This window comes from Anopheles marshallii, chromosome 3 (genome assembly GCF_943734725.1).
Source record: "Anopheles marshallii chromosome 3, idAnoMarsDA_429_01, whole genome shotgun sequence".
NCBI lineage: Eukaryota > Metazoa > Arthropoda > Insecta > Diptera > Culicidae > Anopheles > Anopheles marshallii.
Genome location: NC_071327.1, coordinates 57,586,998 through 57,611,706, shown reverse-complemented (window position 1 = coordinate 57,611,706; position 24,709 = coordinate 57,586,998). Strand labels below are relative to the sequence as shown.

General features: G+C 45.1%; 1 protein-coding gene across 1 annotated transcript; it reads left to right on the top strand.

Moving 5' to 3' along the window:
- The first annotated feature begins 619 nt into the window (after positions 1 to 619).
- On the top strand, positions 620 to 15,091 carry LOC128716284 (tight junction-associated protein 1). The gene is made up of 4 exons (XM_053811204.1): positions 620 to 640; positions 5,728 to 6,063; positions 14,586 to 14,669; positions 14,885 to 15,091. Exons 1-4 carry the CDS (start codon positions 620 to 622, stop codon positions 15,089 to 15,091), a joined length of 648 nt encoding a protein of 215 aa, XP_053667179.1.
- Positions 15,092 to 24,709: the final 9,618 nt, after the last annotated feature.

Sequence of the window (24,709 nt, the reverse complement as noted above, 5' to 3'; positions counted from 1 at the left end):
CGGCGCTCTCTCGCGCATTTTCTAACGGCACGGGAAGGAAAATCCTTCTGCCATCGGCAGGCACCGTGTTTTTCAACATCGTTGTCATTCGTTTCGGTTCGGTCGGTGCTAGTGCTGCTGCCGTGCTGCGTTCTGCGTTCCACCTTGTGTGTACGCATGTGAAAAAGTGCAGTTTTTCTCGGGTGGAGAAGAGTGAAAAAACGGAAAGGAAAGAAAAATAAAGAAACAACCATTGGCCGTACATTCGTAATTGGCAAATGTCGAACGAGTGCTGAAGGGAAGATAAATTTCGCTTTGTTACATCGCTGCACCCGTCGCTACCCGTCGCTTAATGCAACCACTCGAAATATACGTCCTATTGCGCAAAACATTGTGAGTTACGGAAGATTATCTTCCGTCGGCCATCGTGTGCCGCCTGCGGTGTGTGTTTGTATGTGTGTGAAAGTGTATGTTTATTAAACCCTCCCGTTTTACCGGAGCAGTAGAAAATAATCGCAATTGTTCCAAACCTCCCGAAACGGCGATGCAAATACAGTGCTTTGCTGATAGTGCTCGGCAGTAATACCCGCAATACACCCAGCAGCAGTGGCAGTGGCGTTTCCCAAGTGAATGCTACAAAATGTCGTCCAACAGTGAGCAGGTATGACGACGGAATCATCCCGAAGGATAATTGTGCCTTAGGGGGGGCAAAGAAAATAGGGAAGAAAAATCACCACCCCCGATCGTGTAACTTCCTACTCGTGTGTGTGTGTGCGTGTGTCGTCCACTTCTGTTTCCGCGTGTCCTTTTTGACTTCCCGTTTTTCCGATGTGTTTCCGATTCTCGGCGAGGTTAATCAAGAGAGGGCGCTCGTGTACGATATGTGTGAAAAAGGAGCATGTGCGTGTGTGCACCAACTTTTATGTGTAAACGAGTATGTGTGTGTGTGTGTGTGTGGGGTAGTGTTTGTAAAAAGGCTCTGCAGTAATAAAACGGGAATTTTGACCTTTCCACCACAACCTCCTCGTTGGTGAAACAAATACCCACAACAAACCATTAAGAAAAAATAGAAACAATATCCATCCCTTCGCAGGGTGAAGCTGTGGTCGTCGTTCTTGGGGCAGAATTTTAAATGTCTTTATTCCCATGGGCGGTGATGGGCTCCTTTTTTTTCGTAACTGCACCGCACACCGTGAGCATTTCCGTCTGTCAAATGATGGACATACTGGTTAAATTGCAGCGAAGGTGTGTGTGTGTGTGTGTTAGGAAAGACAATGACGACTAAAGGGAACCACAAGTCAAACAAACCTAACGACCAGCCAAGGTAGACGAGTAGGTGTGAATGGAAGCGGTCTAATTGTGGCCGTTTTGCCAACGAACCAGCCTCCTAGTCCTTCTCGGCCAGCTGTGTTTGTGCTGTGTGCAACAGTGTGGGCGAGTGCGGGTTGTATCCTGTTTCTTTTAAAAAGGCAGTGTTGTGGAGCTGTGACTTCTCCGGGTTCTAAATATGCCATTTTTCCTGCAGGTGTAACCGGAGGTTTCCCATCGGTGCGCTCTTTGTTCTACGATGCAATGAACTGTTGATGTATCGAGTGAGGCTTAATTGGAAAAGGACAAGAGATTTTGTTATCAATAATAAAACATGTAGTAAATTTTAGCAATTTGCAACCATATATGTCTAAACGATTCTTTAAACAAAGTGTACAGAATGTGTATACAATGCCTAGATGAAGTTGAACCAGAACTACGATGGTCGATTGTCGAACTACGAGGAGATTGTGCATTTCCTCGTGACGTAAACCCGGATATCGGTGGAAAACTCAATGAGAAAACTCGATTTGCACGGTTTTCCCGCCCTCATACCGCTCGTCTCGTATAATGGAACGTGATTACGTTGATGCATCTAATGGTGCACCTCGCAATGCAATTTCTCCAGCACCCATCAATCCGCCTGCAGAAGGTTTCGCAAATTCGATACGCCTGCCGCCAGAGTGGTGCACCAACACCAACACGCTGGCACATCGTAAGGAATGCACGTCATACCCGGGATACCGTCGGATGGCATCCGGTGTGCCACACCCGCACACCCAACGGCTTTCCGTTTTCCCTCCATTAAGGCAGACGTTAATTTTATTTTTTTAATTAATTTCACCTAGCTGGAGAGCATAATTGGTTGTCAGCGGGTACGGGCGCTCGATCGTTGGGCGACACACCGATGGACGAGGGTAAAGCACCAGGTGATATGCGTCTTCTGCGTGGTGGAATGGTGGATTTTAATTTGCAACAGGTCCGTCCGTCATTTCCTGCTCGTTCGATTTATGAGTACACCACCGGTCGGATGGGAAACTCCCGCAGCGATCGGGAAGGATCCCGCTAGGGATCGTGCTAGTGCGGGAGAGAAAATTCAATTACCTTACGTGCGCGGCTCCATGCGAATGCGTGTATGTCCTCGGCACCGGGGGTAATGATTTTCTCCGCCGCAACACGTAAACTATGGTGAAGGATTTTATCATCATTCATTTACGGTTTGAAGCGGTTGATAGGTGGCGTAGCGTGAGACAGTTTGGAAACTCCGGCCCGTAAGATGGTTATTGATGCTGACACTTGCTGCACGTGTGTTGGATCTCGTTAGGGTATTAAAATGACAATGGAATGACGGTGATTAACGCATGTGTGGTGTTTTCTGCTGGGTTTTCTAGTGTTCTGATTCTTTTTAATACAATTACATAATGCTGAGCGGCTGATAACGCTCCAAAAAGGGGTTGAATTGGAAATATAAGTACAATAATTGAGTTTAATCGGTTCATTAGTTTAGAATGGAGATGTGGTCTTACAAAGCTTGTTTAAATAATCTCACTTATAGTAATGCACTTAATTTAAGTTGCCCAAACTACAGATTTCAAAATTTAAACTTATTATGTTTGTAAGAAATGTATTATAAAAATTGCTATGATATTTCATTTGGTAACAATACGGCAATGAGTCGTTAGAGTTATTTGCTTATTTATGTACTTATTTGTTAATCAATTTATTTATTTATATCATTTTTATGGTCCAAAATGGTAATCTAACCAATTGCGACCTACATAACTGTAATCAAGTAATGCATCTTCAATAAACTAATATTACAGTTTTTATATATTTTTGCAATTTTTTTGTTTGTTTTTTTTGTAAATGAAATATGAAAAACGAGTTTCATTGAAAAAGAGTTAGTCTAATCATAAACAAAATGAATGTTTTATTGGTGTTAACCACCATAAAAATAATCAGAATTTAAATTATTTGTATTTAAATAAAATAATTTGCGAAAAATTTTACAAAAGTTCTAGTGATTTAGTTCTGATCCATTCACATGGTTTCTGTTAGCTAATCGATTTAAAAACATCTCTTCATATTTCAATTCTTCAAGATGATTATAACGATTCTCCTTGGGAAGCGAGATAACTCCATGACCCGAACCACGACCAAGACCGTGGCGTCGTTAGGTTTTATTTTTCTAAAGCACTAACCAACCACACATTCCACACCGTTCGGCTTGGCGTCATAGTTTGAGGTTTTACACTAACGCTCTATCGACGTCAGCATTCTACATAACCTCCCCCAAGGCAGTATGAACCCGGACGATCTCTTCCGGATCTTCTCCCGTCTTATCAGTCGCGAAACAAACGCGAACGAATAGGTTCTTCGATTGTAAAGCGACGATGCCGCTAGTGTGTGAACCCTCTGACACTGTGTAACGCTCTGGCATACGACAGCCGATAAAGCCAGCCGGCGAAAGGCAGTCGGAAAACCGCACACACACAGAAACCCCCGTCACCGAGCCCCATGAAGCCTGGGCCGTAGCGAAGAATGGCGTAGTGTGGCGTATTCTTCGCCGTACGATGTTTTGTTCCTCTTTGTTAGGATGTTGGGAAGTTTCAATGGTATTTGTTTTACACCAGCAACGACCGAATCCCCCCACCGTTGTGTTCTTGTAGCGAAATTACGTTGAAATGAGACGAGCTTCGCAGTGCTGGTTCGTGGCCGCGGAGCACGGTACAGACGATGAGGTAAAGGGAACCGTTTTGACGCTAGATTAAATGGTAATAAATAAAATTCAGGAGACGTTGGCATGATTACAGTACAGCGGTAGCGTCGCGTTGTGGCTTTATTTAACATCAGATATCAAGTGCAGTATCTGCAGCGAGCAGCTGTTTTCATGACAGTGTGAATGACTAAACGGTATCAACTGTTTGCAGAGACTCAACACTCTTTTAAGATGAATTAAAGATAGAAATATAGATGAGTATAAATAACACTTTAATGTTAAGTGAATGTTGATCTATTAAATATATGAACAGAACATAATTTGAGCACTCATCAAACTTAACTGGAAAAGATAAAAACCGTTAATTAAAGATTTGGTATTTGATTTTTATTTAATAATTTGACTTTAAAATAAGACTTTGAAAAAAAATACTTCAAGTTAAATTTTTATGCATATTGTATTTTTAATGAAATGGTTTGATGTGCACTTCAATTAAGAATTTGCATCGTTAGCGATCGAAAGTTTTGGATATTTTTTTTTTCTTACACTGTTGCAACTTCAAATTCCTTTACATCGTAAGCATATACATTTTTATGCATGTTGTATTTTTAATGAAATGGTTTGATGTGCACTGCAATTAAGAATTTGTATCGTTAGCGATCGAACATTTTGGATATTTTTGTCCTGCTCTGTTGCAACTTCAAATTCCTTTACATCGTAAGCATATAAATTCAACGGTAATTACTTGCCTGTAATTCATCCCATACTCAGCCCAGCTTTGCAATTGATGAAAATGGGGCTTTCGCTCTAAAACCGCCTCCTATCGGAACGGTGGAAAAAACACACGAAAGAAATGTACTGTTTGAACATGTCAAAAAAGTGCAGTGGATGGAATATCTTTCGCTCGTGTCTTTGTGTAAAGCTCGGTTTAAATCTGCCTTTGTGGTGCGGCAGTGCGGAACCACTCGTGGTACGGCCCTTTTCGATTTGTGGAGACTTATTTTTAACGAACGGCTCACCTCCCATGTGTGTGGCAGTTGTGTTTCGTAAAAGGAGGTGAAAATATAATTCACAGCAAAGCTTGGCGAAGCATTGAATGACAGACAGTGCAGTCGGGGTACCGCTTGCAGGACGCGTTTTTGGGGAAGCGGTTGTGTATCATCCTTTTCCGTTTCCATCGTTTTCCGTCGTCTACTGCGGGCAATGGAACTCGACCCACTACTGTCCCCTTATGGATGCGCCATTATTGTTCGGTTGACTGTGTGACTTACCCCGGCGTACGGTGGAAAAGCTCGCTATAGCCCAACTCATCAGAAAATGGGAAGCTTCGCAGTGGCAACCATCGGACGGGATAAAAGAAAAACCACACGATGTTATGTGTGTTTGTTTGTTCCGAGAACGATCTAATGGTTCGGGGTTGGGTGGGTGAATGTAAAAGGATGACGTTTGAATGCCACCATTCCGGGCACTCATTTGCCCTTGTCTGACTTTTTACCTAGCGCTGAGCAGTATTCGTTTATTATTATTTTTTTGTTTTATTCGCCCATTACCGGTACATGTTTTGCCTTCTTTTTTGTTAACCCCCCGACGAGAAATTTCCTTTGTGGGTTATGGGATGGAGAAAAAATGTCCACTTGTCATAAAACGTCATTACGTAGCGCGTGGAAAGCATTACACCTACCGCCGACTGATGCGTTCCCCCCTTCTCCTCGTTCCGACAGAACTGCGAGGTGCAGCTGGCGGCCGAAATCGAGGTGCTGAAGAGTGCGCTGGCAGATAAGCACTCGCAGCTGCTGGCGATGGAAAGCGCCTGTCTGCAGGAGAGTGACCGGCAGGTCGAGCTGGAGGATAGCATCATCGCCTGGCAGGACAAGTACGAGCGGCTGTACGAGTCGCACAAGCGCGTCCAGAAGCTGAACCAGAACCTGGAGGACAAGCTGCTGAAGCTGGTCGATCGTAACTCGGGCGAACGGGCGCAGCTGACGAGCGATGTGGCGACGCTGAGCGTACGGTTGGCCCAGGCCAACTACAACATCCAGAGCCTGAAGCGGGAAATTGTAAGTATGCGCCTGTGTGTTACAATGGGAAGGAGCTTATATATGCGTACTTTTCACACCATAATTATGTATTTCAAAGCTGGAAAATGTAATGTTTTCTTTTTTTCCCTACCAACGTTAATGATCCTAAAATTTGTAAATTGTCGATGGAGACGCCCATTACTTTATATCATCAGCCATGTTCACGCCCAATCATCCCATCTAAAGCCACCGCGATCGTGGTGAGATAAAGCGAGACATTTTTACAGCGTGGTAACGGCACCGTATCGACAACAATCTCAGTTGCTTTCATGGAGGGTTTTTAATATGTGATAAATTTATTAACAGTTTTATCGGGAATCTAGAACTCAGAGAAATGGCATTTTCGTGCTGTTTCTTAGAGCAAGCAATGACGGTAGCATAAATTGCATTCCATTGTGGATGCTAGCCAGCAAGGAAGCATCCCTTTGAACCTGCTCGGGTGGTGCAAAACGTTTCCGCCACGCATGCCGTTCGGTTTGACCTCATTCGGCCGGTCCGGGATGAAATGGACATGATTCGATTAGTAACACTGTTCATGCTTGATTTTCCCTCCGTTCATTTCCCGGCATGTTCTGTACGGGCCGAACACCATCGGCTAGTCTTCTAGCCGCCAGAAGCATGGAATCGAATTGGCTCCGGGCTTCGTAGAACGACACAATTATTGGGTTTGTTGCCGAGATTCAATGGCGATGCTACCCGGCCGGCCCCGAAATGTTTCGCCTGAACTTGAACCGGGAAAATGGTGTTGGTGAACCGGATGAAAAACGACCGATGAGTCACTGTGGTTGGGCCGAGGTTGACGGGTAACAATTTTCGGGGGCGCCAGCAATTCTGTGTCTGCCAAACTGGGGCATTCGTTAGAATGTTACTCTGCGTCCGGGATGCTGAGTGGTGACGGTAAGCGCAAAGAGTGGGAAATGAACGCGTGCAAGCTGTACCGATTTCGGAGAATATTGAAGGACATTGTGTGGTGACGATGACGATGATGAGGCCTCTGCTGATGTCATCGATGCTGTGGATGCAAATGGGATGGACCAAAAAGATGTACAGCAGAAGCATGTTAATAAGAATCGTCACGTGATTGGATTAGCCGCAAATCGGAAATGTGCCGAACGGCATCTTAACCATGCCATGTTCAATAATGGTCTCTCGTCTGTGTTGTTGGTGGCAAATGAGCTTTTAGATAATTATCATACGGGGCAATTTGGGGTGATATACGCGGTATGATTTCATCGTTGCAAATTGTTATGGCTCTGTATGCAATGTAAGTTATGCTGAGTAAGATATGTAGAACAATTACATAAATTTATTTGAGAAAATAATATTTTATATATTATTACTTAATTACTTAAACTGCTGTTGTGTTTAAAAACATAACAATGATGAGTCTTTTGCAAATGAGAAGTTATTAAATATTTTTTTGTTTTTTTTTGTATACTATTTTTAATGCATTTTTTTATCAATAACCAAAGCACATCCAATCAACATGCTTCATATAGCTCTTATCCTGCCCTTTTCTCATCGGTTTCATGCTCCATTTAAGATGCAAAATCAAAATGTCTTCATCCTGTCAGTGAAGTATAACATCGCAAAAACCCCTCTTCAACACCGAATGCCGTCGCGTCCGGATCGCATTCAGTTTTATGTTATTGTATTGATTTTTATTGATTATAAAACCAACACACAACCTGTTGGATTGGGTGAAATATTGATCCAGTTTGTTTGCACCCGATTGCACCCCTTGGAATAAGCGAACGGTAACGGAACGGGAGAAATGTATCTACATGCGAAGGGTCTCCATTTTATTCCCTCCGAACACCACTTTCCACTCGTCCCCGAGTTGGTCGGGTTGTCAAATGCTTGTTGTTTGATCAGTGGATTTTCCATATTTTCCACTTGCACGATCGAACCCATCGTGGTGATTGGGTTGGGGGAATTCGGCCAGAAATAGGGCATCGCGGTTGAGTTCATCTCTGTGTTCGCCTGGTTTGCAATAACAAAAAAAAGGGGGGTTCGCTTGTCTTGGTAAGAGAGCACTTGTGCGGGGATGTGCGATGCTCTGTGGCGGACAGAAGGCCGTAATTGATTAATGGAACGCAGAAGAACATTAAAGACCGGTTTGTGTCCGTACATTTCACAGTGATTTGGAAAGCTTGGAAAGAACTTTACACTCACCAGGAATGGTTACTATTTGTTTAATTATATTAAAGCAATGCAACATAATTTTCTTTCTGTTAAAAATCTATTACAACCATGTAAGGATGTTGTAAATTCCTAAAAAAATCCGTTTTTTCGCAACTCATACCTCAGTGGCTTTCAGGCCTCAGTCAGGTCAGGTGACCAATACCCGTACAGGTGATGTGTTGGTGTTCCGTACAAGTAACAAGGGCTTACGGGAATTTCTCATCACAAGAGCAGATCGAATAAAACTCAGCTCAAGCACACTCTGAACACGCGAATGTGCGTCCGCTTACCCGTATCGGCCTGCGTCAGTAATTGTCTCCGGAACAGCAAAAGGAAATCGGCGTCGAAACGACAATCCGATGGTCCACTGAAGCAGAATAAGTGACACCGACCTTTCGTCCCTATGCTTCAGTGATCCGAGAAATTGGACCGTTCCCGGGAAACGGGAAGAAAAACAAAACGGATGCTCCGCTCGCAACAGGAAGCTACCGCCAGATGGAAATGTCGTGGCGGTTGCACCACCCGGTTTACCGTCCGCATGGGGTGCCAACGGTGCCGGCAATCAAAGTTGTTGGATATGCTATTTGCACGAAAGCATCCGTTCCGCCAGTTCCACGGCAACGTACACGTACACGATCGGACGCACGGGTAACGAGCAAAGTTTGTCAGCCATATTGAAAGGTGCAAAAATATAATGCCGTATATGTGTACGCCTTTTCACCACCGTGTATCGATGATTTGCTCAAGTAGGTGGAACCGTCCTTCAGGTATCTTTGGACAACAGCTACACCGACCGATGCGGGGATGGTTCGACCCGCCATGTTTTGACCCGCCGCTAGCAACAAAGTGTACAGTTTTCCGAGTGCAAATCGCACGATCAATCAGTGTAAGACTTTGGTTTCAAAGAGCCCTTAAAATATGTCGCTCCGTTTGCGTTGCACGAGTTTTTGTGGCCTTCAGTCACCCAGAGATGGACGGAAGTGATCAAAAAGCGATTTTCCAAAGAATATTTCCCAACACTCAGCGGGTTTTCGCATGGAAACCGCCACACCCGACGTCAATTACAATTACCTTGCAATTTTTAAAGGATTTTACCAACATTCAGGAGGGAAACGAAAACGTGCTGATGTAGGATCGCGAAGGACAAAAAAGGGATAACGCGATACGCACAGGAAAGTAGCAAATCATTACAACAAAATGATCACTTTGCAAAACTCGGTAGTGAATAAAGCAGGGAATGGGTCGGCGAAAAAAAAAGTAAGAAAGAAAACTCCCGTTTCATGTTTTAAACCCTCTTGACCTACAAAAGAAAGTTTCGGTGACCAGCAGACCGTGTAGCGGTAATGCAATGGTTGGGTTTGGAAAAACACGCTGCCTTAAGCGGTGTATACACGGAGGGCGATTAAAATGGCAACTTACGTTTGCTAATGATAGAAGAATATTTTCGAAGTGGTGATTGATTTTGGTTTATCATGTGACACTAGTATTCAATATTGGTGTTTATTTTAGCAACAACAATTTCTAAAATGGTGAGAATTATCAACACAGTTGTGTAAGTCAAGAAGAAAAACATATGCTCTAAAGAGCTACAGCAATTGCTAAGTAAAGTCTGTGCGTCAGCTACTTGATATGATCAAATCTTATTCTGTCTTATTTTTTTACTCTGGTATTGTTGAATTTAAATTGTGATTAAATTTTGTTATGCTCCACTAAATGAGCTTAAAGTGTTAAAATATCCTCAAATAATACTTTTGGAATTATTTGATCTTAACAATTTAAATCTTCATATGGCAACCTCAATGTATTATTTTTTAATTACTCAATGCAAACCACAGCTTCCATGCTCAGCACGTTTTACACAACCATCTTAGAAACACAAAACAACAGCAAAAAACCCAACTTTGTAAAACATTTTCCAGCATTTCCCAAAGGGGTTGTTTCCATCTATTACCTTCAATTGCTGCAAAAAAACAAAAAAAAAAACCGATGGAAAGCCAAAACAAAAATTCCACGTTGCCTAGCTATCTGAATCTTGCCCGCAGAGAATGACTCGGTACGAACGCATCGCTTCAACCCCACAGTGAGTCTCTGTTCTCTCTTGCAGAGGTGATAATCCGTTTCGGTTCCAGCTGAGATGTGAAATTGTTTTCCTCTCCCTGCTGTTTGCCTTTCATTTTTTACCATTCCCGGACGGTGGGAAAGTTGGCCGACGCGATGATCCGTTTCCGTGTTTACGAATGTTGCGGGGTGGCGTTATCCTTTTGCCCAGGCCGGTGGTGGTGTTGGTGTAATGCCGTACACCCTGGCATCTGGTTTACATTACGCCGGTAATACCATCTGATTGCGTCGGATGGAGAATAAAGCGAACAGCTTCCGTCCCATTCGTATTTCGCTCGTGACGAGCGTCCACTCGATGGATTACGTCTATTTTGCTTATTACTTTGTCGGGTGCTTCAAAGGATTACCGCACCCAAAGTCCCTTTGGGTATGATGGTAGCCGTGCGTGGATAAACCTACTCGTGCCGGTGCCCGTCCAGCGAACGGGTTTCGGAGAAAGACTGTTGAACCGTATACCTAAAGCTGGGCGACATAGGAGGCACTTGTTCCTTTCGTTTGCTGCTCCAATTGCTGGAACAGATCGTTATGATCCTTGGAAAATGTAAGTTGAGCGATGTAGAGATGACAGGTGATGGTGAACTTCATAGGACCGGTGTACCATTCCGTTCGGTGTTAACTTCCCGTGACGATATCCAACCAAATCTTCCTTGCCCGTTGTTTGAATAAACTGCTACAACTCAAGTGCAGAGATTAGACGGGTTTATAGTCGTTGGTTTTTGTGCCATTTACTTTATACTTTTTATTTCCTCAATCATTCGCTTACGGTCCATTACTGGATGTCGTTCGTAACAGTGCGAAGTTGGACAGCTTATCATTACTGCATAAGAGGGCCGTTGAAGGACTTGAGTGGGAATAATCTGTTGGTCGGCAAAGAAGCAAGAGAAAACTCACAACAACACAGAGAAAAAAATAAAGCAAATGTACAAATGGAATTGTTGTTGTAAGCGTGCTTTGAAATCCAACTTAGTGGACATAAATTAAACTGGGTATATAGCTGCATTTCATGTAATGCATTCCCTTGCTCACTGTAGTTATAGTTGAATACATGGGAGAAATTATATTACGATAAAATTACATGCTGGCGAGGATTGTGAACAAAGCAATTTCTTAAGGTTTTCCTCTTACACGAAAACCTTTTCAGCGAAATCGTGCCCTGAGTAAACACGCCTGGAGGTATGCAATATATTTTATGTTGTAAATCTTCTGTCACTCAATGAATATTTGGGGACATTTGTGGTCGTAAAAAGACAAACAGAACCAACAATGTTTGATAAACTTAAGTAGAGTAAGTAGAGTAAACTTAATAAAACAGTAGTACTTAACTCACTAACTAACTGAATCCTGGCTAAACTTACCAGACTAGTACGAATGACAATGACCAACGACATATGTCAGGTGATGGACATGATAACATCTTCTGACCATGTCAAATGACCATCTTCTATAAGTCAATCACGATCCTGGCATACACTGATGGCATAGACATCATTGGTTTACGTAGCGGAAGCTTACTAAAGGATTGAGCAGGCGGCAAAAATCCTCGAGTTGGAGATTAACGAGGCAAAAACCAAGTTGATGATGGCACCACCATTGGCTCTGCTAGCACATCCTAACTTTCGCAGGAGCTCTTTCGAATATCCGTAGACATACGCCTCTGGGACATGGACTTTGTCCAAAACTGACGAAACCCTCTTAGCCGCGTTCGAGAGGTAGATGCTCAGAAGGATTTTTGGCCCCGAATGTGTGGAAGGACAATGGAGGAGTCGCTACAATGACGAGCTCTGCGAGTTGTACGGCTAACTTACTGTCGTGAGGCTCCAGTGCGCTGGTCACGTCATGGGAAGGACACCGTACGACTCAGCCCGTAAAGTCCTTTTAGATCGTTCACATGGACAGAGGAGGCGTGGTAGGCCCAAACTGAGATGGAGTGATGGCGTTGATGCGTCCGCCAGAAAGGCCGGGATAATGGATTGGCAGACGAAGGTGCTCGACCGTGAGAGATTTAGAGAACTCCTGCAGCAGGCCAAGACCAGGGTTGTAGTGCCCATGGGAAGGTCCTTGTGTCGGATTAGTTAGTAAGTAAATAATTAAGTAAGTAAATATTTACCTTACTGTTAGACATTGGAAAAAGGAGACAAATTATGTTATGTTTATGACAAGATACAGTTGGTGACAAGACAAGTTGATGTTTTATTGTTTCATGAAATAGTTTATGAGTTATAATTTTAACTTTTGCCTTCTCCGTTTTAGGACGTAACAAACTCATAGTTGTATGACTTTATTATCCACATGAAAACACTAACCCGAAGTTCCATTTTTCTGCACAAACACTATTATTGTGATAGATACCACCTTACGAAGCCCATCATTTATGCCACCCAGAACGCGTAATGGTACTGTAATGCTATACTTCTTACCACTGCGCTACAGACTTCGAATTCCGGCTTCGTGTTTGGACCACTGTTGCCGCCATATCAGCACTGTGTGTACATAATTAAATTTTTCCATTCCTTGGGCGCTTCCCAGCTCGGGACACACGCAGCACCCAACAAAAGAGGAAGTCTTCGTCCACAGAGAGCAGAGTAGCAGTTTCCTTTGAGTTTGAGTTTGACGCTGCTTATAGCAGGGCGAAATATTTTTTCCATTAATCTTCTTCCATCATTGTGATGGCAGAAGTGTAAGTTGCCCGTAAACATTGCTCCATGATGCTGGATGGTACTGTGTGCTGAGTGTTGCTGTACATAGATGTATGGATCGGAAGAATGCATGTTGGGTTTTTTTCCTTCCACGGCTGCGGAGGGGTTCACGTTATTCTTGAGGCTGTCTGACTCAAGCGCTCAATGTGTGGTATTAGGGTGGAATTTGAAAAAGAAAAAATACTATATAAATACATCCATCTTAAGAGGGAGTGTACGTGTGCGGATAACATTGTGCATTGTGCAGTGGAGCAGATACTCAATCGGTGTGGAACGCTTGATACCCTCGCACAGGGTACACTGCTTGACGTTGTTTAGCACACATCATGTGAAGCGATTGGGTTGATTGATTACAAAATTTAATTGAAATTATTTATTAATAACCACCGGTAGCTAGTTGTCATGAAGATGACCATGTCCAGTGGGTCAAATTGTTGTACAAAATTATGTTAAATAATTTAGCTTATCATATCGATTTTTAGTTGAGGGATTTTTTTTTTGTAATTTTTATGTACTTACGTTTGATAACATTGAAGTATTTTTAAAAGGTTGAGTACACTCGGCTCACTGTTTTGTCTTCAAACTAATGCGAATTACACCATAGATTAAGTTACCAACCACTATGAGCAACTGGGTTCTGGCCGTTCTTCGTTAATAATACGTATTTAAGAAATATTGTGTTAATCCTACGGCTGATTAATAAAATGTTAAAGAATTTTCTGAGAAAATTAAAGCAAAATACACCAAGGTATGATGCTAAAACAAACGGGAAAGAAAGTTTCTTTCTTGATTCCATGTTGCATAATGGTATCATACTTCCGATGATAAAACATTATAAAATGGTTTCGTGGAAAAAAGTGATCCTGTTGGTAATTGATTTTTTTTTACTCATGAAAATGAATCAGAAAGATGATGCATAATTAAAACGTGAAAAAAGAATGCTTCCTGCCATCCACACCAGACGTCCTTTTTTTTCCTTTTTTAATCTTTCAGCTGTCAAAAACTTTGCTCTATTGGTTCATCGACTCATTGCAGCATGCAATCGATGAAGTGCTTAAAATGCTGTACGTTATGCTAAAAAAGCGTACCAGACATAATGGAATCCCTTTCAGATGATGGTCGAAATGGACGAGAAAAGGGCAAAAAGGACTCGCATTTACGATCGCTAGCGCAGGCCACGAGCGCGAAAAGTCGAAGAAGAACACACGAGACACGGAACGAATCAATCTTTTGCCAACTTTGCCCTCGTCCCTCGTTACACTGTTGCCAAGGGATGTAAAATGTTACTTCGACACTGTGGCAATAGCGCTGTAGGTGCAGATGGCTTCGACAGCAGCCATCTACCAAATGGGATACCCCGGAAATGGTTCCTTGCGGTTGATTGAGCCCGAGAGTGTCTGGATGGTTCGGCACTTACCGGAATCATACCGATTGTGAGGGATTTTTACTGTTCCACCAACTGTCTAACCGGCCCCGTTTTCTGTGTCCCTTTTTCGATTGCAGGAGCGCTACAAGACCGACATCAGCGTTGCGATACAATTGCTACAGTGTAAACCGGACAGCTTCGTATCGCCTAAACTTTCCTCGGTAAGTTGAATGAGATGTTTGTGTGCAAATAGATAGACAATTTTACTACACAAAGTTGTGCGGTATGTGCGAGGTGATAGAGATGTTATTCGAAGGTGTCCAAAGTATGCATAGCACAGATATAAAAGACGTAGTACACCAGCACGAGAGTAACATTCCTGCACTGGAGCAATGCAAATCTTAACATTCGAGTGTTTGTTCATTTTTCATTCCAGCTTCCAATCGAAATACAATCGAAGGTGGCCACGTACATGCGCCTCGACACGAACTCACACTCGGACTCGGAGGGCAGCACGAGCGGCGTTGGTATGGCCACCACCAACGCTTACCACGTGCTGCCGGCCTCCGACAGTCCACCACCCATCTGTCCCTTCCCCCCGACCGCCATGGTCTATTCCATGCGAGGGCTTGGTAAGTGTTAGTAACCGAGAAGTGTGTAGCGGTTGCATAGTTTTTGCCTTCCTCCTGATCTGCCAAAGAACGCTTGCACACCCCGAAAAGCTTTTATTTCGACCCGTAGCCTCTTCTTCCCTCTGCTGCGTGTTTGTGCATGTGCTTATTATCGATATCGTTTGCTGGCGCTTGCATGACTGTTGTAAATACAAGCTGCTTAAGCCCCAGGAGCGAGCCCTCCTGCGACGCTCGTGGTTACTTGGTTTTTGTATTTAGTTAATGTGTTTTGTTTTTACCTTTTTTTTTATTACATTTAATCTTTGAAAAGTAGTTTTTTCTTCTTAATTTTTGCACCCCCTTGCCCCCTATTACCCACTGCAAACCAATTTAAAACGATAATGAATTAGATTTCTTTGCAATTTTTCTGCTTTGCTTCCTTCGAGGATTCGCCATCACTTAAAAAAGTTCCTTTTGCGAAGTGCTGGAGGTTATTTTTTTTCCTCCCGCTTTACTATTTGCACTCACGTGCTTAGTGCAAGTGGCGGCTCGCTTATTTATGCAGCAGCATTCAACTACATTAATTTCCATTATCATCCGCTGGCATTTCTTTCGCATCTTTCGCCCATCTTTGGGTGCTTTCAACGCGATTTTCTTTTTTTGTGTTCCACGCAATGCAGGGGTTTCGAGTGTAACTGGTAAAACGTTGGACTTGTTGTAGATTTCTGTTCAGGTTGTAGTAGAATGTGTTATGGTGGAGCTGGAATTCTTACCAATTTTTAGAGCTCCAATGCAACCAGTTCGAAGTATTCCCAATTAACACATTTCTAAACCTTTCAGTATGTTATGGGGTTATTAGACCTGACCGTTTCTGCCAAATAGTTTTGTCGTCTATCTGTCCAACTGGATTATGGCAGGGCGATTGACAGATAGATACCATCCGCTAGTGTAATAACGCTAAGGAACGCATCAGCAACCAATTTAGTTTTTTCTTCGATAGTTGAATGAAGAAGCTATTTAAAAAAAACGGTACAACCGATTTTTATGAAAACAGAACATCAAGCAAACAAATCCTCTGTGACAGATAAACGACTGCCCAAAGCAAATCGGAATCGTGCATGCTCGATTCCGGTTTTCAGATTTTCGTCTAACTGTCAAACGCGATTTGACAGTTAGACGACGCAATCGCTTTGGAAGAATCGGTCAGCTTTAAAAACCCCGTTAGTTGAGAAAGCTGGAAAGGGAATAGATTTCAACGTCCATAAAACTCTGAAGAATTCCAGATTTTAAACACCTCCATACATTCCAGCGATGCTCCTAATTCAATTTTGCATAACTACAAGAAATGGCTCCATCTTTATTTATCACCTCAACTCGAAAACCCTGTAATCTTGAATAAGCAATTCCCACCGGGCCACTGGTGATTTGCATCGAACGGGGATATTGTTCCCCATTATGATAAAGCACACTACCATTCATTACATTGGCCCTTTTTGGTGGGCTCTCCATGCGGTAATTAGTGCTTCGAACTTTTGGCTCTCAGTTTTAAACACCACTGCAATTCACCCTCCCCACCCAATTCCCCGAAGCATCTTTAGAAGTTTTTCACGTTTGCTATAAATAGTAAAATAGCTTCTTTTTTGTGTGTTATGACTTCACACTTGAAAAAAATGCAGTGTAAGTACCTGCCACCGCCAGAAGTGCCAGGGTGGAACGGTTTTTGTGTAAAAGTTTTCCCAGTTTTTACTACATCAGCGTACAGTGCATTTGCACGGCAGACGGTGGGCGATGCAGCACATGCATACGCGCGCAGTGGGAATCACATTCGTTAGTTAGCAACTAAGTTGGCACTGCAGGTTGGAAATTATGCACAAAGTACACCTTCCCACACAGACCTTTTTTTGTTTTGGGCCGGGGTGTGAGTCCTGTTTTTGTTTTCTCCTTAGTTCGTAACGGTAGTAGTAATAGCTTTAAGTGCAAGCAGTAGTTTGTAGTGGTGCATGCCTGCCTGGCACGTGTTTGTTTGCTGTGTAACTCCTGTAAGTGCCTTTTAGGCGACGTAATGCACTTCCACGAAGGTAAGAACTCAACACCATCGTTAATTAGTGACCGCTCGCGGATGACAGCTTGTCCTCAAGGGTCTCTTACAAGCAAACGAATAAGCGTTGTTAGTACCGTTCACCGTGTGCATTTGATTATTCAAAAGTAGGAAAGCAGAAAAGATTAACTAACAAACCCCTAGTTTTCATTGCAATACAATGTTATCACTTTTAAGATTTTCCATTAATTTCCCATTTCTCGTTCGCTTATCTCGTCAGCCGTTATAGCCGTAACTTGTTTCCCCTTTTTTTTTACAACCATTAATTAAGAGCAAAAACAAGAGCATCAAACAAATGTGTTTGCTTGCTTAAGTTGCTGCCATTTGATCCACTTTCTTCCTCGTCTTCCGACAGCTGTTGCGTCTAAATCACTTAACCCAAGTTCTAAAAGGTGCGTTTAATGGTGGTGCGATGTTTCTACACGCTAACGACATCAACGCGACCACGGTCAAAATAATCATAACCTCGATCACGTGCGCTCCCCAGAGATGAAATGAAAAATGCAAATAGCGAACCCTTTTGCTTTTCTTTAAGCGACCGCATCGTATCATCCCGAGCCCGGGGTTTCTAATGATCCTTCGGATTCTGAATGTGTGTGTGTGGCGAGAGGGGGGAGAGGGGGAGGGGGGGGAGTTGGAGGGAAAGGCAATAAAGCAAACCACGCGCTTACTACTAATGGTATCCCCGGTGCGGTGTAATGGCCGAAACCAGATGAGCGACATGAGCAGCATCCCTTGAGCGATCCTTATTGGAGGGATAAACAACGGCAAAAGCGAGTTTTCCCGGTTTTGTTGGCAAATAAAATGCAAGGACGAGAACCGAACGAATATCGTTTACCCATTATCATAATTTCGTTTTAATCAAATCAAGCAGGGATGGGAAATGAGTGGAAAATGGTGTGCCCGAGAGCAAAAGTGAGCCATTTTAAGTGAAAACGAATCCAAAAGTGTTTGCCGAAATTGTTTTGTGAGTGCATGTTTGCGAACACCCCCCCCCCTCCCCCCCTCTCCCCGCCCTTCTGCTTCTGTGTGCCTTATGAACTATTTGCACTAAGTTCGAAATTCAAAACCCTTCCCACGGGTTTACCTTCACACGACTCCCTTCGTCAACCCTTACATCCCGCACGGGAGTTCTAGTTTTGACGAAAAGACAAACAAAGCTGGCGAACGGTTGCCAAAAGTTGCGCCGGGGTTTAAAGGTAATCAACGTTGATTATGCAAAACCTCAAAACCTTAAGAGCCCGGACCTCCTGGCTGGCTTAACTTAATCACAACCGGTGCACACTGGTGCATGATAGGCTTCGGCTTTCCAAGTCTGGGTCGGGGGAAAACCGTGCAAACAAACGCCTGGGAAAAGTGTAAACACACTCGCCTTACCCCGGCGTCAAGCAAACGTTGGTGCGTGAAGAAAAGCTCTCGCGTTACTCGCTTTCCCGATACTGTGGAGATCTCACGATCATCGGGGTGCTGGTCCCCCCCCCTCTCCCCTCTCCCACACACTGTCAGACGCAGATGGTAGGGATAAATTATTAGCTAGACTGTCATCAACAATCACTCCGGATTTATATCCCATCGGTGCTAAAGCGCAGGTTATCACACTGGAATGCAAACCGACGGTGACGACGAGCTCGGAGTTTCCACCGTGCAGTTGGTTCGTTGGCTTTCCGTGAAAATGGTACTACTAAATTGACATTATTTATTTAAGGTCCCGTAGCATTCCGGGCACAACAAGCCACGCGAAAGATAAGGCGAGCTAGCGAGTGGAACCGAGCGAGAACGAAAGAGCCTTTTGTTGCTAAATATCGTGTGCACGAGTTCTTGTCTGTCCTTAATTTATGCTGGCCGGAGAAACGCTACCAACATTACCATAAACACCCCGTACTGGAGCCTACCAAAGGGGCACAAAGCTGCAGGGTTAGGAACGCTAGGACCACCCCCCGGGTGTAATGTACGGTGTGCGCCAATTTATCGGTTCCTGTCTGGTGGGGTGTTTCACTTTCCTTCCTGTTGAATCGGACCACCCCGATTTAGACGGTGATACAGCTGTCCGAGGAACGATGGAACGAAGGCCCGGTTTCCGGTTCTAAAACGTTTTCAGTACAGGAATCGCGCGTGCTTTCTGTCCTGGCGTAGTGTTGGGTATTTAAACGTTGTATTACGGGGAGTTTTTTATTCCTGTACTTCTCCAACCACCTATAAAATCGACTGGCAGTGTGTTTTCGCGTGCCAACTCCAAGAGAGAAAACAAAAAACACGCCTAAACACTACCAGAAGCTGAAGAAGCGAAGACGAGAATGGACAGTTCGCACGGCTGCAAACGTTAACCGATCGAATAAGCCGAATGGTTTCTGTGTGTATTTATAGAAGGATATATTTCCTTAACTTGGAACGTCAAATACCTTTCGCTTCCCCGCTGCCGGGTGTGGCCCCTTACCCACCGTTTTCCCACTCATCGCTTCCCTTTGCAGACCAGCTTTTAAGCGCTTGGATCCATCATCCATGCTGGGTTTAGTTTGGCGTTGGCTTTCGTTCGTTTGGGCAAGCATAAATCCAACCTCTCCAACGTACGTTCCTACTCGGTTGGAAAACGTGCATTGCATGCAATATATAGCTAACGCTAAGGGTTGCAAAAAAGAACACGAAAAAAACAAAACAAAATGCCAGGTACAACAACAAAAAATGGCTCCCATTGCCGGGGTTTCGAGCTTGGATAAATCAATACTTTTCCTCCCCTTTGTAGGGCGGAATCCCTTCTGGCTGTCGTAACGCTTTAGGTTCGTATCATTTTTGCCTTCGGTAGTAGTGTGTAGAATGTTTCATTAGTTTCCATCCGAATGCACACGGGAGCGGTAGGAGTTCCGAGTTCCGCCCTGGGCCCCACACACGCCCGGGTAAGGACGAAGTTCTCGGTCAAAGGTTGTGAAGCGTACGAAATCGTGGGTTAAATGTTTTCGCTGTATCGGCACGGCCAGCAGCAGTTTTGTGTCGGGCCCTTTTAGCAATGTACGTTACGTTGGAAGGCATCAACCTCGGTAAGCCGTAGTGTTCGATTACTGTAATCCTCCGCCCCCACGGCATTCCCATTGCACGGCTTGACTGCACATTAATCTAGGCGTTCTAGTTGTAATCGCATGAGTTCCACTGTAATAACACAATATTGCAAGCGTAGTTTGAGGTGCTTGTTTTTTTCGGACGGCGTCATGGAAAAAGGATTTCGGATGAGCTGATGATAAAATTAATTTAGAACTTCTGCATTCAATTCGATCGATTAAACCCGACAGAAAGGGAAATTATTTCATTTATTTTGCCCACAAACGCCTCAAATTGCTTGCTTACGAATATTAAAGGGTGTTCCACGTCAAACTGCATCACGGTTGAAACGCTGTAGAAAATGAACTAGTTAAGCGATCCTTATTCAAATTTTAAGGTAATAAAACATAGCACTTAAGTAGGCATTTGGCATAGTTATGACATTTATTTTCCATACCAAAACCGTAAACTCGCACCTTACGTTTAACACTACTCATCAGGTTATATCATCTGGTTCTGTACTTGACCTCACTTTTTCTTCATGTCTGTATAAGATTTGGCCTTTTTAAGATGATTTCGAGGTGCTTGCTTCATAATAGCTTAGTAGTTTTCAATGGGCCCTAGTTTCAGTACGTTTGGGGGGGTTCATGTCCATGGAGAAGAAAGTGAACAATTTGGCTTTGTATCACTCCAAGAAGGAGTTGGAAGTGTAGTATACATCTAAATCAGGCCAAAAGATCGTAGGGTCCTCGTGTTGTTTCTACCGAGGAATCAGACACTGAACTAACGAACGCGTTTGAGTACATGTGCAGATCACTTGCCAAATCATGCACGTCTAGGCGAACTTTGTAGGGTTCTGTTTCCTGAATTCTTCCGGACATCAAATTTGCCCAAAACGGAGAAGAACAGTAGCTCTGGATCCATAATGGGACAATGAGACGTCGTTAGCAACTGGGGCAGTGGTGATTTCCAAGTGTTTTCTCAAACTCTTTTCTTGACATCAACGTTGTTTTTAAGGCCACGTATTTCTTTTTAATTTTTTGATAAAATGGCAGCAGTCTAAAAATATTTGAAGCAATACATTACTACTTCTACTCAAAAAATCAAAAGAAAATATCTAATAGATAATTTTGTACAACGTTTCAACTGTGTTGCAATTTGATGTGGGACACCGTTTACTAACTCTCCTGTAGCTGTTTCTATGATGAGTTTACACTAATTGATTATTCTCTTCTGTCTACTGTCTATTTCACGATAAATCTTCGTAAAACTCCCCCTCTAGACGGTAATCAGGACATTCAGCCGGGCGGTAAGCAGAGTGCCGGAAGGGAACCGACCACACAACAGGAAGCCACACTAGTCGTACCGCTTGGTGGTAGTGCGACAGCCAACTCGACCGACAATCTGCTCGGCGACAGTCGCTCGATGGCGCCACCGAACGGCCAGAACGTCGTGTCACCGTCCGTGATGGCCAAGTTCCTGGAGGATGAGCTAAAGTCGAGCGACGCACTGCTCGACACACCGATCAAACACTGTGATACGTGCGTGTGCACACACGGCACCGGGATGGCCGGTATGGGCGACACCCGTCTGCCCAATTCCGGCTCGCTGCTGCTGGCCGATCTGCTCGGCAGCGAGCAGAAGTACTACAGTGTCGCCACGCAAACGCTCATCAAGGGTGAAGCGAACAATACGCTCTGCCTGCGGTGCAGCAGCAACCTGAACTCACCGTCCCACAACAACAGCCCGTACATGATGAAGTTGATCAAGTCGAGTGACAGCGTCATCTCGGAAACGAAAAGCAGCGTGTCCGACTACCTAACCACACCGGACAAGGTGTCACCGACGGGCGGTGGCGGCACAAATGGTGGCCCGGGCGGTACGAACGGAACCGCCCTACCAAACTGTGATATCGGTCCGGGGGGCGATGGCGATACGTCCGAACCGCTCGCGCTGTTGGTGTCCACGAAGAAGGACGACCTGATGGTGAACCCCATACTGGGCCACCATCGAATTGCGGCCGATCGAACCGCTACACTCACATCGAACACGGCGGATCATCATCAGCAGCAACAGCAGCAGCAACACAGCAAGCTAGCGGCCAAGCTACCGGCTTCCCAGCAGCCTGCCAAGAAATTGGGAATGCCCGGAGACAGTTCCTTCAAACCGTCGAAGCCGCCGGTGTGTGGTGGTGTCGGACAGATGACTCCACTGCTCAATCGTGCCGATCCCACGTCGGCCGCACAGCAGCCGAAGTTCTCGCACGATTCGCCATCGTACATCATCAAGGATACGGATCAGATGAGCGGCAGCCATGCCACACCCATCTCGTCCACCGGGAATGGGGCTTTGGGACAGCCGGGAAAGTATGGCACATCGGCCAACGGTAGCGTGGGTAGCGGTTTGTACCACACTGTGGGAAGCACTAACAGCTTGTGGAGCAGAACGAGCAGCAAGGACCCGGAGAAGGACGGTGCGAAGATGTTTGAGATCTTCAATCGAAATCTCATCAAAACCATCAAGGTGAGGTCGGGTGGGGGGAGGTCGGTTGGGTCGGGGATGTGAATATTTTAAATACCGTGTATAGCCACAAAGTTGTCGGGCACTGTCAGGAATCGGTGCACTGCGATTGTCAATAGGCGCCAAAATGTATGCAATCAGCAAAACATTTGTAATTATGGTTTATTTTCCACTGTTGAAGACATTCTTCAACTCAACTCCAGCTTGTGTGATGTATTTTGTTTGTGAACAGCTGTGTAATAGTTAAAATTTCGTGCATAATTTAATGTAAATTTTCAAATTGTGTGAATAATACAACATAATTCTATCTCGTTTTAGGCTGAAAATCCCAAAATGTCCGCTCCGCGTATCTGCGCATTACGGATACAGAACGGTTCGAGCAACATTCTGCTGGACAACCTGGTGGACGATGGCCTCGAAGGGCTCGACTCAAAACCCCCGACACCGGTGATGTACACGCGCCGTGCCAAGTTCCTGGACGAGGAGCTACTGCTGGACGATGACCCTTCGATTGGACTGAACGGTGCCATCAAAACGACTAACCTGCCGACGGCTACGTCTTCCGCCGATTCCATACCGCCGGCAGGATTGAACAAACCGATGGTCACCCCAAACAAATCGGCCATCGGCGGAGGAGTTGCCACCGTACCGGGTGCCACCGGTGACGCTGGGGCGGATGGGCACGGAAGTCTTATCAGTGGAACCATCAATCGTGTGGACGAGGGTGGCGGTGGTGGAGTTGATGAGGATGGTGTAGGTACGGGTGGTAGCAAGCAGGTGTGTAACATGAGCACCACCACCTCGCCCCATTCATCCGATCGGCTGTGTACGATCGGTGAGGAGGTTAGCAATCTGCTGATCAACACCAAGCTAGGATCGTCGACGTTGCCGAAACCTCGGCTCGATATCAACGTTAACAAGCTGGACGGTATTGACGTGACGTCGAAGAAATCCTGCACCCAGTCCAGTTCGATCTCGAGCGAAATCGACATCCAAGAGAGTGCTATACTCCGGCGCCAACAGTTGTCCCGGGTCGCCGAGTGGGTGCAGAACAATTCCAAGCTCGGTAACGCCGAACCGTTGAGCAACACCGAATCGGACAACGAGCCAACGGCCGTGCAGGCGATAACGGACAGTCTGAACAACAACGCTCTCACAGCGGGTGCGGCCAAAGCTTCCATCAGAACATCCGTCCTCGCGGGTAGCATAGGCGGTGGCTGTGAAAGCAAACAGCCAACGGGTAGTGATATGAAAGTGGGACGCCATTTGCATTCCTACGGTTCATCGGTCGGTAGCAATCTGCTCAACAACAATGGGCTCGGTACGGCCGGGTACGGAGGCTCCTCCTTTGCTCAACAGACCGGCACGAACGCGCCCAAACCGGGCGGAGGCGTTAAGCACGGTTACAACAACAATCTTAGCAGCACGCTGCACGGTACGGCCGGTCCATCCGTGCTGGACTACAACAGCAATTCGACCACCGTCTCCAGCGGCAGTGCTGGGCTGGGTGCGATCCGGAAGGGTAGCACCATGCTACGGGACAGTGCGCTTACCGAGTGCCTCATGGATGAAGCGAGCCGACTGTCGGCGGAACCCGACCCGGCCGATCAGGATGACGACAGTAGCAGCGTGGATCTGGCGCAGATGGAGTACAACGTGAAGCAGTTTCTGCTCAAGCAGAACGAATGGTCCACCGTGCATACACGCCGGCAGTCGCTGATTTCGTCGTCCGCGTCCAGCGTGAAGGGTCGCAGTGAGGAACCGCGACCAGTGCGCGATCCCTGCAAGGGTCTGTTCCCCGGAATGGCCGTTGCACAGCAGACCGCACCATACCTGCATCATCATACCGGGACCGGTACGTCCACCGCCACCGGGCACACGTACGGTAACAGTCACAAGTACCCGATCAATCCGCACCGAACGGAGACGAATCTGTAAAAAAAAAAAAGAAACACACACGAGACAAGGCAAACAACCTCCCACTGTACGCAATGGAAAGGAC

What these genes read in the sequence shown, in the direction of transcription:
- LOC128716284 (XM_053811204.1), top strand. Translation starts at nt 620, where the DNA reads ATGTCGTCCAACAGTGAGCAG. An exon ending in AGAGCCTGAAGCGGGAAATT is followed by an intron (nt 6,064 to 14,585) that starts GTAAGTATGCGC and finishes TTTCGATTGCAG; the next exon opens with GAGCGCTACAAGACCGACAT. An exon ending in TATCGCCTAAACTTTCCTCG is followed by an intron (nt 14,670 to 14,884) that starts GTAAGTTGAATG and finishes TTTTCATTCCAG; the next exon opens with CTTCCAATCGAAATACAATC.